Source organism: Musca autumnalis, unplaced genomic scaffold (assembly GCF_047663935.1).
Source record: "Musca autumnalis isolate F117 unplaced genomic scaffold, ASM4766393v1 scaffold_3, whole genome shotgun sequence".
Taxonomy (NCBI): Eukaryota; Metazoa; Arthropoda; class Insecta; order Diptera; family Muscidae; genus Musca; species Musca autumnalis.
This window is the reverse complement of record NW_027411866.1, coordinates 13,059,552-13,074,199: the sequence shown is the minus strand read 5'-3', so window position 1 is coordinate 13,074,199 and position 14,648 is coordinate 13,059,552. Positions and strand designations below refer to the sequence as shown.

General features: G+C 29.8%; 1 protein-coding gene across 31 annotated transcripts in view; it reads left to right on the top strand.

The window, feature by feature from the left end:
* The window catches only part of trol (terribly reduced optic lobes), a 387,741-nt gene that overhangs the window by 360,364 nt on the left and 12,729 nt on the right, over positions 1-14,648 (top strand). For all 31 annotated transcript variants that reach the window (XM_073973632.1, XM_073973639.1, XM_073973635.1 and 28 more), the window contains 3 exons: positions 1,197-1,365; positions 7,207-7,257; positions 11,884-12,354. In XM_073973632.1, the coding sequence (XP_073829733.1) occupies positions 1,197-1,365; positions 7,207-7,257; positions 11,884-12,354 (691 nt within the window). The remainder of the gene's footprint in view (positions 1-1,196; positions 1,366-7,206; positions 7,258-11,883; positions 12,355-14,648) is intronic.

The window sequence follows — 14,648 nt, the reverse complement described above, 5'->3', positions numbered from 1 at the left end:
GAAATTTCTTTTCCATACCAACCTTTGGCCTTAAAAAGTTACCATAAACCATAGAATTATACTTATTTTATTATAATTTTAAACTTTTCTCAAATAGTTTTTCCTTTATTTGCTGTGTTAATGCCATATTTTATTTTTTGGTCTTGGGTGCGTATGACTATTTTTAATTACGGGTTTACTTGAGTAAAATGGCCATATCTTCAAGACCATCTGGGATTTTTTCGAAATTTCTTTTGTATTTAATAGATAACATTCAAGAGAAAAGATAAAAATTATTTTCGATTAATATTTTTGTTTGGATGTATTTTTTATTGAATAATAATTAATGATATTAAAGTTCTTGAAAATATTTTAATTCATTTTCACTGGCCAAACTGACTTTGAATCATGAGAAAGTTCTTTTCCATATCAATCTTTGGCCTTAAAAAGTTACTATAAACCATAGAATTATACTTATTTTATTATAATTTTAAACTTTTCTCAAATAGTTTTTCTTTATTTGCTGTTTTAATGCCATATTTTATTTTTTGGTCTTGGGTGCGTATGACTATTTTTAATTACTGGTTTAATTTAGTCAAATGGCCATAACTTCAAGACCGTCTGGGATTTTTTCGAAATTTCTTTTGTATTTAATAGATAACATTCAAGAGAAAAGATAAAAATTATTTTCGATTAATATTTTTGTTTGGATATATTTTTTATTGAATAATAATTAATGATATTAAAGTTCTAGTTCTATGTATTTATTCATTTTCACAAATCAAACTGACTTTCAACGATTTATTTACTTGTTTTATTATAATTTTAAACTTTTCACAACTAGTTTTTCTTTATTTGCTGTTTTAATGCCATATTTTATTTTTTTGGTCTTGGGTGCGTATGACTATTTTTAATTACGGGTTTACTTTAGTAAAATGGCCATAACTTCAAGACCGTCTGGGATTTTTGTGAAATTTCTTATGTATTTAATAGATAACATTCAAGAGAAAATATAAAAATAATTTTTTAATAATATTTTTGTTTGGATATATTTTTTATTGAATAACAATGAATGATATTTAAGTTCTTGAAAATATGTGAATACATTTTCACCAGCCAATTTATCTATAAACCATTCATTTATGTGGATTAAAGTTCAATTACCTAAACTAAGACAGTTTAACTGATTTTTTGCATTCCTTTCCCTCTCCTTTTAGTACAACTGGCGCCGTGAAGATGGCCAACCACTGCCTGCAAATGCCATTGTACGCAACAATAGGCTCAGCATTAACAGTGTGCGCAAACAAGATGAAGGCCGTTACATTTGTGATTCTTACAGTGCCAATGGTCCATCACCACCATCCTATGCCGATTTGTATGTCAAGCGTGAGTATCATGACTATATGGGCAGAAATTCGAGACGTTATAGACGTCAAAGACATTAAACCAAAGAAAGCAAACTAGAAAAACCAAAAAATCGAAATTTATTTTTAAATGAACATATTTTTCATAGTAATAACCACTGAAAAAAACTTTTTATGAAGAACAAATTTTTAAGGAAAACCACTTTTAGTTATAAAATGAAAAATAAAACTATAACAATTGGCATGATTTTTTTAAAAAAAAATATTAAACAAGAAAATTCAAAATTTTTACCACCACTGATTTTACTTATTTCATTTTTTCTAATAATAAATGTAAAATATGTATTAAAACAACAACCACTACCACCACCACACTTGTAAATAGCTTTATAACACCAATCAATCAACCAACAATAACAAAAAAATATCAAATCTCAGTTTGTAAATTAACATCATATTTTTGTGAAAAAAAAATTATTGTAAAAAAAAAAACAGCAATTTTTTATAAAAAATCAACAACAACAAGTTTAAAACGGTGGAGGTTATATATTTTTATTTTAGTTTTGCATGCCATCTTATAATTATTTTTTTATTATTATTAATTATAATTTTTTTGTTAACCAATCTAAGAAACAAACAACCAAAATGGCTGCCATTTAACAATTAAGTGACCCCCCTTAATAAACACCCACTTTCTATAACCAACAAAAAGAAAATAATAAAAATATTTGATACATTAACAAATTTTTATATAAACCAAAAATAACCCATTATTTTTTTATTTATTTGTTTATAAGAGAAAATTTATAGTTTGAAAAAAAAAGGTGCAGGGTTCCCCCAATCAACCACTTTATGTTTTATTTGTGACTGTGGTCTAAGGTTTTTACAAAATCTTGGTTGCGGATTTTTTTGTTTTTTCCCATATGTGACGCCTTGACCATAATTCGTTCGCCTGCTTTCCCTTGGATGTTATGAAAAAAAAAAAACAACAGACACATGTGATTTGTCTCAAACTTTTTCTCTGTGTTTTCTTACTTTCTTTCCTGTGCTCTAATTTCTTTACATACTACTCCACTTATTGGTTTTCTAATACTGCTCTAAATTAATTTTCCACTACTTCTTTCTTACTTCTATTCTAACCATGGTCTGCTGGTTCTTTTCCTCTACTTCTAATAAGAAAAAATGCTGTACTGCACCACACATACGTATAAAATTGTTTGAAGTTATTAAAATTTTGTTAAAAATAAAAAAAATTGCAAAAAATTATTCCGGGGAAAAAATAAAAATTTCCTAATTTAATATTTGATAAAAGAATACAAAACAACCATTAAAACTCCTTAAAATTTATTGTCATTTAATTTTGGCCAAAACATTAATTCCGTGAAAAAATTAAAAATTCCCTCATTTTTCCCATTTGGATATTCTTCGATTTGTAATAAAAATAAATATAAATACCTATTAAAGTCTACATATTTGGTCTGTCCCAGAACTGCAAGAATCTACTAATTATTAATAAATTTATCGTAGCAAAAAATTGTAGCTTCTTGCAGGTTCTGGAACAGAGCAATTTATAAATAAAAAATTTTAAATTATTGTGTAAAACTTATTTGGTTCTAAAGCATGAAACTTCATGGCCACATACACTATCAAACAATTTTGTCCCTGTAGTACAGAATTTTTTTTTTTTTTTTTTTTTTGTCAAAAAACAAAGTCCTCTTACTTCTTTTTCTTCCCCTTTCTAGATTTTGTTTTTCATTCATTCACAGTCTCATCAAGCGACGAAACATCCCATTGAATCATTTCTTTCATTATTCAAGAGTGAATACGGCGTTAAAAACAGCTGATTAGCTTGACAATCAGCTGTTTTTAATGCTTGGTTTACATTTACGAAATCCACTCGATTTAAAATGTCAATTCCATTGGTCAAATTAAATCCAATGGATTTCAGATGAGATTTCATTTGACGTTTGAGCAATGGGATTGACAGTTAAAATCGAGTGGATTTCGTAAATGTAAACCTAGCATAATTCTCAGTATAAACTTTGGCAACTTTGAAAACATTTTTAAATTTAATTTTTAAAAGGAAGAAAATTTGTTATTATTTTTTTAATTGAATATGAAAAACAAAAATTATTGTGAATTAAAAAAAAACAAAAAATATTGAAATCCATTGTCCAGTCTTTTTTATTTTGTTATCGAAAAAACATAAACATAATTTATGTATTAGTAATTAATATTAAAAAAAAAAAATACTCACTTTTGTATAACTAGCTAATTGTTGAAATATTTACATACACCCACTTGTTTATAAATTTTCACACTCAGTATTTTTGTTGCAGTTTAAAATTATGTGAACATTTTAAATAATTTTTTTATATATGGGGGCCATGAGCGGTTTTTTTGAGTGGTCCTTAGAGTAGATCACAGTGTAAGATTTATTTGAAGGTCCAGAAGAATATTTTTGTTCTGCTAAAATTTGTGTTGTTAACAAAGTTCCAGTTATCGAAATTTATCGAAACACCCAACATATTTTTTTTTTCTTTTTGCACTCAAAATCCCTACGGCAGTCCCACGTTTAGTTTTATCGATATTTATCGACAATACAAAACACAGCAAACGTACTTTCTCCTTCTAAATCATGGTGGAATAAGAAGGTGCTACATCGATAACAATAATCGGACCATTTATCAGACCAAACGTCAAAATTTGTGAACAAATGTTGACGTTTGGTGTGGGAAATGGCCCGATTATTGTTATCTATGTAACACCTTCTAATTCCTCCATGTTCTAAATTCTATTTTTTTTTTTTTTTTTTTGTGAATTAAAATCCTTTTCTAGCTCCCACATTTCAATTTATCGATATTTATCGAAAATGTTAAATATTTGATATTACACAGAAGTCCATATTTTTGAACTCAGACTTCTAAAATCTGTAATTTTAGCATTTAAAATTATTTTTCGACTACCTAATATTAGGTTATCGATATTTATCGAAAATGTAAAATACTCAGTATTGTACAAAATTCGATTTTTAGTGCTAAGGTCATTAGGAATTATAAAACCCGCAATAGAATCCATTGAAAAAATGTAAAATATTATTTTATCGATATTTATCGAAAATTCATTTAAGTCAATACATCACTTTTTGGCTTTGAAACATCAATATTTGGTGAAATCTGCAGTTTTACTTCCACGTAGATTTTTAAATTCTGTAATTTTAGCATTTGAAATTCTTTCTGCACTACCAAGTCTCAGGTTATCGATATTTATCGAAAATGTACAATACACAGTATTGTACAAACCTATATTTTGCGTGCCCAGGTCATTAAGGGGTTTTAAAAACTAGCAATAGAAGCCATTCCAAAAATGTAAAACATTATTTTATCGATATTTATCGAAAATTAATTTAAGCCAATACGTCACTTTTTATCTTGGAACATCATTATTTGATGAAATCTGCAGTTTTGCTGCTCTAAATTCTATGCCAAACAACCAAATTACAATTTATCGAAAGTTATCGATAATATATATTCATTTATTCTGCATTTATGATGACAATAAATCACATTTTTAATTCAGAATACTTGTGTATTACAAAAATGTACGTCGCATCATAACTTATTTGATGTCTGTAGCCAAAGCATACATTTATCGGTATTTATCGAAAGTAAAAAAATTATTATGTATATTAGATATTTTTTATTTTTGAAACCAATAAATCTTTTTTTGGCATCGAGACTTCATGCGTTGGTAGATGATATGCTTTTATGGCTTCTAAAACCTTTGCTTGGTAACCAAAATTCAATTTATCGATAAATATCGAAAACAAGTGTTCATTTGCATTTGTGAATACAATGTTTTAAATTTTCTCTCAAAGTCTTTACAATTGCAATAATTTTTGAATTTTTACCACCCAACACTCTATGTTACATTTATCGATATTTATCGAAAATAAGAAATTTATTATATTGCATTTCTCAGGGCAATATACTATACTTTTGCAAACGAAACTTGATGGGTTGGTAAATTAAATGAATTCACCACTTCAAAACCTTTGCCTTTATAATCAAAATTCAATTTAACGATTATATCGATAACAGGAGTTAACTTCAATTGCATTTGTGAACGCAATGCTTAATATTTTCTCCGAAAATCTTTGCAATGGCGATAATTTTTGAATTTTTACCACCCAAAAATCTCTGTTTGCCACATAAACGTCAATTATCGATATTTATCGGAAAAATGATTCCCTTTCTTATACTTCTGTGAAGGCAATAGGTGCTATTATAACTTCAGAATAATATTTTAATATTTGATCCTAAAATTTTACCACATAAAACTCTTTTCTGGCAGTCGAATTTTAATTTATCGAAATTTAACGATAATAGAAATTTATATATATTCCACTTCTAAAGGCAATAGAACATATTTTGATTACAATACACCATGTGTTGAGGAATTCTTCTCTTTAACCACCCACAAAAATTTGTTTTCTGGCTCTCAAATATAGATTTATCGAAAATAAAAACGAGTTTATTTTAGATTTTTGAAGGCAAGGTACATTATATTGACTTCGGGATCGTGCTGTGAAGAAAGATCCCTCTCAAAATCCCCTGACTCCTGATCAAATGCCCATTTATCGAATGTTATCGAAAATGGGAATTATTTAATATGTAATTTTTTACCTCAAATCTTCATTATTTTGGTATTTTTGGTACGTTTGTCATTCAAATCCCTTTTAAGCGGGGTACACACAATCAGTTTTGACTGTCAATTTTTCGGAAATATCGGAAATTTTTCGAAAATTCAAACTGTTCAGCAACCACAAAATATTTTGTGGTTGCCTGATGACTGACAAAATGAACGGCCACACTACCAAGCAACCGGTTATTTGAGCAAAACTGACAGTCAAAACGCTTTATGGGCTACAATATTTCAATTTATCGATTTTTATCGAAAATGACTACTTATTTATTATGCGCATATTAAGACAATATGTGATATTTTGACTTTCAGACTTTGTGTAAATAGGTTCTATAGTTTTTTTCACTCAAAATCTCTTGTTATGCTATGTTTACATCCACTCGATTTCATCTGTCAATTCCTTTGTGTATACGTCAAATGAAAACTCATCTGTAATCGATTGGATTTCATTTGACGTTTGAGCAATGGAGTTGACAGTTGAAATCGAGTGGATTTCGTAAATGTAAACCAAGCATTAGACCCTCAATTTAACTATTTCCAGATTTCATCGAAAAATATATACATTTTAAGGCAACAAAACCCATTTTCTATTGCTTTTATGACAACTCAGAAAAAAAAATATATCGTTGGCCCCTCAACCTAAATTATTTAAAAGTTTATTTGTATTGTAGCACTTTGTGTAAATAACAACAAATATTTTAAATGTTTGGTAAATAATTATTTTTGTTTATAAACAATAATAAGTTAAAATCAGTTTTTTTTTTATTCAAAATGAAATTATAATCAAAATAATTAGGGAAAGAATATTACTCTTTAAATTTGTATATACATACATATATGGAATTTATATACATTATTTATACACAAAGCCATACAAACATAACGACATATCATATATAAATATTTTTTTATTTATTTATTTTTATTGAACTATAATAATTTTCTCTGATTTTCTTCTTTTTTATATATTTTCTTCTTTTACATACAAAACTTTTTTTATACTTGTAAATTTTCAAAACAATATCGAAAAATTATCGCAAAAAACACAACTCATAATTTCATCATTGTTAACCAAACAAACCAAAAACAAACAACAACTAAAACAAACTAAACATAAACAAATTTTTATAAATCTAATTTATTATATAAAAATTTAAAGGAGGTCACAGCGTTAATGATATACCTTGCATGGTTCTCTATATCTGTACAGGTGTGTTTTAAAATTATTTGTTTTTATTATGCATTTTTTTCAATTTTTTTTCTACAAAATTATTTTTTAGTTAATTTGATTAGCAATTGAAAATTATAATTTTTATTTTTAAATACCTTTTTTAGCCGTTTACACGCGTAGAATTTAGTTTCGTTTTGTTTACGTAATTGGCACCAGAGGAGTTTATTTTACCTTTCATAATTATTTTGTGTAGTCCCTAAAAAACGAGAAAAGAAAAACATCTACAAAAAACAAGTCACCTAAACTTATCACCACTTCCACCAATTGTAACTCCATTTTAGTATATTTTTAAATGTTGTGTTCGTTCGCCCCACCCCCTTTTAAAAAAGTGTTCTCTCCTCCACCATTTGTTTTGAATAATATTATTTAATTTGTTCATTGTTTTTTAGTTAAATTTGTTTATACCCATAGTTAAATCCTTTTTTAGAATTAGCAAAAAAAAAAAAAAACAAAAAACAGTATTAATTTTTAATAACAAATAGTTAGCGATTTTTTATTTACATTTACAACCTTGCCAAAATTGCCAACTGCGGTTAATATCAATTATCGCAATGATAGAACCCTGGAACCATGATAGAACCTGGAACATTCGCAGGGCAACTTCAAAAGCAAGACATTTGCCTCAAACAACTATTTTCGCTGCAAGTGTAAATTAGCTTGCATTTACATCAAACGAATTTAAAAAAATGTGTCGTCATTTAAATTAAATATCTGTCAACTAAAAGACGTTTTGCTCCAAACACTTTTAAATGGTCATTACGTTTAAGTAGACCATCCATTTGCCAAATCGCCATGTTGAAACTGAATTTAAACGGCGTTTGCATTAGAGCTTTTTTTCCCGGGTTAACCTTCTTTATGAGGATTTATTGGACGTTTGTTCTATGGAATTGACATTTGAAACCCAGTGGGTTTATTAAATCCTGTTAAGTACAAACGGGGTATTAATAAACTAGATTAATTTAAATTGTCAACACAATTGCAGTTTACCCAGCAAAAAAAAACTCTGTAATGTAAACATGGTATAATATAATCTGTAGTTATCAGAGATGGGAATGGCGAAATGTGAGAAATTTAATGACATTTAATAGGATTGCCAACTACAGTTAAGTTTGTTATGCGGAACATTGAAAAATGCCATCGAAACCAACACGTTTACATTGTACAGGTTTTAGTAATTCCAGTAGATTTAAATTGACAATTTTATAGATAATAGTAGAGCTGGCAAAAAATCGATGGCACTATCGATAAAATCGATTATTTTTAAAAATCAAATATCGATAGATAGTTTTGCCTATCGATATTATCGGAACAAAAACCCCCAACCTAAAATTCATTGAAATAAATAGAAATTTCGCTGTTTTTCGGTTTTTTGTGTGTGAGAAAGTAAGTTAGTAGTCATACGTACACATTTTTCGGAAAAGTAAAATGTATTTTTTTATTATTTTTATAAACATAAAGCAAGTGTTTACTCTCCTTTACATTTCTGTGGACTATTTGTGCAAAATATCAAGAAAAGCATTGACATTTCCGTCATTTTCATCTCCAAATTTATGATGTTGACAACTTAACGATAATATCGATAGCAATTGATATTTTAAACTATTATATCGAAAATATCTACTGTTGGCAATATCGATGGTTTGCCAGCTCTAGATAATAGCCGGTTTATATTATAGCGTGTTCCAGGGTTAACCTTCTTTATGAGGATTTATTTCAAATATAACCAACATACATACCAACATTTGAAACCCACTGGGTTTGTTAAATCCCCTTGTATATAAACGTACATAACGTACATAACATAACGTTTACATTTACGAAGTCCACTCGATTCCAACTGTCAATTCCATTGCTTAAGCGTCAAATGAAATGCAATGGATTTCAGTTGATTTTTCATTTGACGTTTACGCAAAGCAATTGACTGTTGAAATCGAGTGAATTTCGTAAATGTAAACGAAGCATAAGCCAAATAAATCCTTTTACTATGAACATGCTATATGTCATAACATATTTGATTCTTGACCATGAAAATGTTTTTGAGGTATAAAAGCCCAGGATTTAGTAAACCTCGATATTTTAATTGTCAATTTCAAGTCATATGTGTCAAATAAATCTCATAAACTCGTGTTTTATGTGCCAGTATAAATTGGGTTTAAGAATTTTTCACAGAAAAGTTGTCGTAACCAACATTTTATTGATTTTCTTACAGCCTTTAAACAATTTATTTATTATTAGCTTTGTCCCTTTTTAATAGTAAAACTCGTAAAGGAGAGAAAGAGAGAAAATTTGTTCTCACACAAAAGTTTTTTGAAAAAGTTCGGGAACGCAAAAATGGAAAAAAGTCAAAAAAGCTGGAACAAATGTCAATGTCGGCGTATCAGCCAATCAGATGCCGGCATCCATGATACTAGCTGCGTTCCTTTACTTACCTAAGAGAGTGAGAGTGGAGAGAGAGAGCGAAAATGGCTTTCTCTTCTACCACAGGCTACCAGCAAAATTTTCTGCGGGTAAAAAATGGCAGAACTGATTTTTCGACTTTTGTTTCACGATTATTTCACAATGAAAAAGAAAATGGACGAAAAACAGAATAAAAAGTCGATCGCTGACAAAACTAAATTAAAAACTGTGAAATAAAAGACGAATATTGACTTTTTTATGTTTCTTTTTGACATTGCTGCCAGATCTACCATTTTTCCGTTCCGATTTTTTGGTTGTTTTCGATTTTTTGGTTGTTTACTTCGACCTTTATTTTAAATATTCTAATTCTATTGATTAAAACGAGCTCGAGGTCTTGATGTTGTTGTTTTATTTATTTATTTATTCAATATTTCGTCTTTCTTCGAAAGACATCATCAGGATCTACATATGAAAAACATTTTAATTACTCCGTTCCTTTACTTTTCTGGTGAAAATGTTCATGAGAGAGCAATTTTGAGCAATTTTTCCACTTTCCTCTTTTACCACCCTTACCTTAAAATAGTAAAGGAACAAAGCTACTATTTTTTACACGCTCAAAAAATTGTAAAAGCTTTTTAGTTCGGGAACAAAGCTCTTATTGAGTGAAATAGTGTATTTTATAGTACGTTTACATTAGATTTTTTGCCGGGGTAACCCACTTCATGAGGATTTATTTGACATTTGCGCTATTGAGTTAACATTTGAAACCCAAAACCCACTGGGTTAATCCCGTTAAGTGTAACCGGGGCATAGATTTCGTTGTACGTGATGTTAGGTCTGTTCGGTAACTTCACAAGTAAAAGTACTAGCAAGTACTTCTCAGTTCTCTTTTATTGATCAAGTTTGTTATCGAACAGCTTTTTGTAAAAGTTTGTACACATTTTTAGGGTATCGAACACACCTATTACAAATAATTTTTAAAAAAATTTACCTTTCAAGAGCAACATTTCTTGGAAAAACTCCCACCATTGCCCACCAAAGTGTTATGTTTGTTTTCCGCCAAGTGTTCCCTTGCCTCTACTAAGGATCTATAGCTAGATTATTGATCAGACGACATATACAAAAAAGTAGTTTCTCCCTGAAATTATAGTACGGTTACATCAGAGTTTTTTGTCGGGTAAACCCATTTCATGGGGATTTATTTTACATTTGTGGTATGGAATTGACATTTAAAACCCAAACCCACTTGGTTAATCCGGTTAAATGTAACCGGGGTATAGATTTCGTTGCACGTGACATTAGGTATGTTCGATAACTTCACATTTAAAAGTACTAGCAAGTACTTCTCAGTTCTCTTTTACTGATCAAGTTTGTTATCTAACAGCTTTTTGTAAAATTTTGTACACATTTTTGGGGTATCGAACAGAACTATTACAAATAATTAAAAAAAAAATTACCTTTCAATAGCTAAATTTCTTGGAAAAACTCCCACCATTGCCCTCCAAAGTGTTATGTTTGCTTTCCGCCTAGTGTTCCCTTGTTTCTACCAGGGATCTATAGCTAGATTAGTACGGTTACATCAGAGTTTTTTGTCGGGTAATGCTTGGTTTACATTTACGAAATCCACTCGATTTCAACTGTCAATTACATTGGTTAAACGTCAAATGAAATCCAATGGATTTCAAATGAGATTTCATTTGACGTTTGAGCAATGGAATTGACAGTTGAAATCGAGTGGATTTCGTAAATGTAAGTATAGCATAACCTACTTCATGGGGATTTATTTGACATTTGCGCTATGGAATTGGCATTTGAAACCCAAACCCACATGGTTAATCCGGTTATGTGTAACCGGGGTATTAGATTATTACTCTTGTACGTCGTATTAACGTTTCCCTACCATCCGATATCAATGTTTACCTACCACTAGCTGTGAAACCCCCTTTGCATTTGTTGTAAACAATGAAAATTAATGCATTTAAATAACTACTCAGCAAGACAGTATTTTTTGCCTTAACATTTTTTTGTTGATAAGCTTTTGATTTATAAAACAAACTGTAACTAAATATGTTTATTTATAATCCCCCCAAAAAAAAAAACTTACAAAACAATTCAAACACTACAACAACACACAACGATAACGATTTTCGTTTGATAATCCACAAACAAATCTGTGTATATGCCAAAACCAAAACCAAACCCCAAAAGACTTTAAACCATTGAGGAAAATCAAAACCAAACCATTGACATCCGATACGGCACCAGGCTCATTTACAGCAACAGGCTCCTCCTCCTCCTCGGCCAATGGCTCGCCAACGGGTTATAACACGAATGGTGCCTGCCTGCCCAGTGACTTTAAATGTGTCTCTCATCCCCACACCTGTGTTGCCAGGCACATGGTATGCGATGGCATGCATGATTGTACCGATCACTCTGATGAATTCAATTGTACCCGAAGTGAACAGAACACTAGCCCCACCGTCTCGAATTCCAGTAAACGATTGAAAAAACACAACTATCAGCATTTAATGCCAGGTGTTATACGCAATAAAAGGAAATTCCCCCTAATGGCCCAACGAAAAACAACCGTTTCATTGGCACCTAGGATGCCCTTAGCTCCACCACCGCCACCAACCTCCAGCAAAAATGATGTTTTCCTTCAAAAGAAATCGAAATTCGGTTGGTTTTAATTTCAGTATTTTCATTTCTTGTAAATTTTAATTTGTCTTTTTATATGTTATATGTGGAAAAAAGTTTAAAAATTATTTATTTATTTAGACGTTGGAAAAAAACAAACAAAAAAAATGAACACCACACAATGAAAAACAGATGAAACGTACACCCACTTCTTTTTGTTGTTATCGATAACAATTTATTTTCTCTTTTTTATTGTTGTATTTAGTTAAACAGCAACAAAAAATTAGTAGGTTTGGAAATGGCATTTATCACAAAATTATGGTAGCTAAACACAACTTGATGACACATGGTCGTAATATGGCCAAACAATGGCTAGCAGTATGGCCCCGCCCACACTCCACCGGCGGCACTAACAAGAAGAGAGCCTAATTAGTGCAAGCAAAATAAAAACAAATCACCAATCAAAACAATACACTTTGCTTTGTTGTGAATGAATTGCATTTGACACCTCTGCAAATGATAGTTACAACCCTGCAATCGATTAAATTTGGCACATTATACGATAACACTCTGTCTGTCACACACACACACACTCACAAAACACTAAAAATGGTTGTGTTTATTCACATGGTAGGGGGAGGAATAAAAGGAAACATTTGTAAAGTAATTTTTGTTTGCTGTGTGTGTGTGACTTGAAGGAATGTTCTTTCTTAGAAAAATTAGGATACGTTTACATTAAGTTTACATTATCATGATAATTACTCTCCACAGATCTATTTGTTGTATAGTTTCATACCTTATACTATGTTTACATTTACGAAATCCACTCGATTCCATCTGTCAATTCCTTTGAGTATACTTCAAATGAAAACTCATCTGAAATCGATTGGATTTCATTTGACGTTTGAGCAATGAAATTGACAGTTGAAATCGAGTGAATTTCGTAAATGTAAACATAGGGTTATACATAAAATAAATCAAGCTGGAGCAGTTTATCATGCTAATGCGAGCTAGTGTACCTATCGTTATAGGCCTTAGGAATATGTATTTGATTTGTAATTAAAACTAATCCCCAAAATATTCACCATATTTCATTTGTATTCACCATATCAATCTCCCATAGTCAAAATACTCACCACTCACTCACTGCTTATGTTTTTTGTAAATGTGTGAAATTTTCATACAAACCGTGTATTTGTGTGCATGTCAAATTGTTTAATAAACTAAAAACTAACCATTTTATATAAATATGTATTTAAAAAAATTCAACCAAAATTTTGTAATTAAAACCCGTTGATTAAGTTCTAATTTAAAAAGGAGACATTAATATACATTTGTAAATTTCAAAATATGGAAATAATCGAAAACAAATTTCGATAACATACGATCGATAAATTGAAAATTATTAAAAAGCGTTTATAGTAAAAAAGTAAATGGTGCTAATATAACTAAAATAAAAGTTTAATCATTTTGTACTTTTTTAAAGCAGACACAGCCAATTTATCGATATTCCACTTAAAACATCAATTAAAGCGGGGTACACACGATCAGTTTTGACTATCGATTTTCCGGCAATATCGATAACTGCCAAACTGATGACGGACAAAAATTAGCGGCCACACTGGCAAGCAACCGATAATTTGAGCAAAACTGACAGTCAAAACTTATCCTGTGTACCCCACTTAGTCCTTGGTCACACTAGATGGTTTCATTGAAACCATTTCATTAAATCCAGGGTTCCTATCTCGATTTCCATACTAGAGTAAAATCATGAAGTTGCTGTAGTGGGGAACTCGATTTAAGAATCCCTAAAAATTTCAATGAAACCACTCTAGTATGACCTTCGACTTAAGTATTAAAATTATGAGAAAATGCATCGCGATATCTTTCGATAATTCAGAAAATGTGACAAAAATTGGTAATATTAGATAATTTTGAAAGAGACATACCAAATGTAACAAAATCTCACTTAAAACAGGCTTCAAATATTCAATTTCGATAAGTAACGATAATTCCAAAAATATGGATAATAATATAGTCTGTTCAAGTACTGCAAGAATCTACCAACTTTTAAAATTTTTTCCGATAACATAAAGGAAAAATTGTTATCGTTGTAAAAATTAGTAGATTCTTGCAGGTTCTGGAACAGAGCAATAATTAAAATTTTTGGACATTTTAAAAAAAGGCAATTACACTTTATCGATATTCTTCCGAAAGCATGCTCTATATATAGAAAAATTAAACTCGATAACTTTCGATAATTCGGAAAATATGACAAAAGTTGACAATTTTAGCTAATTTAAGAGGATACAAACCAAATGTAACAATAACTCCCA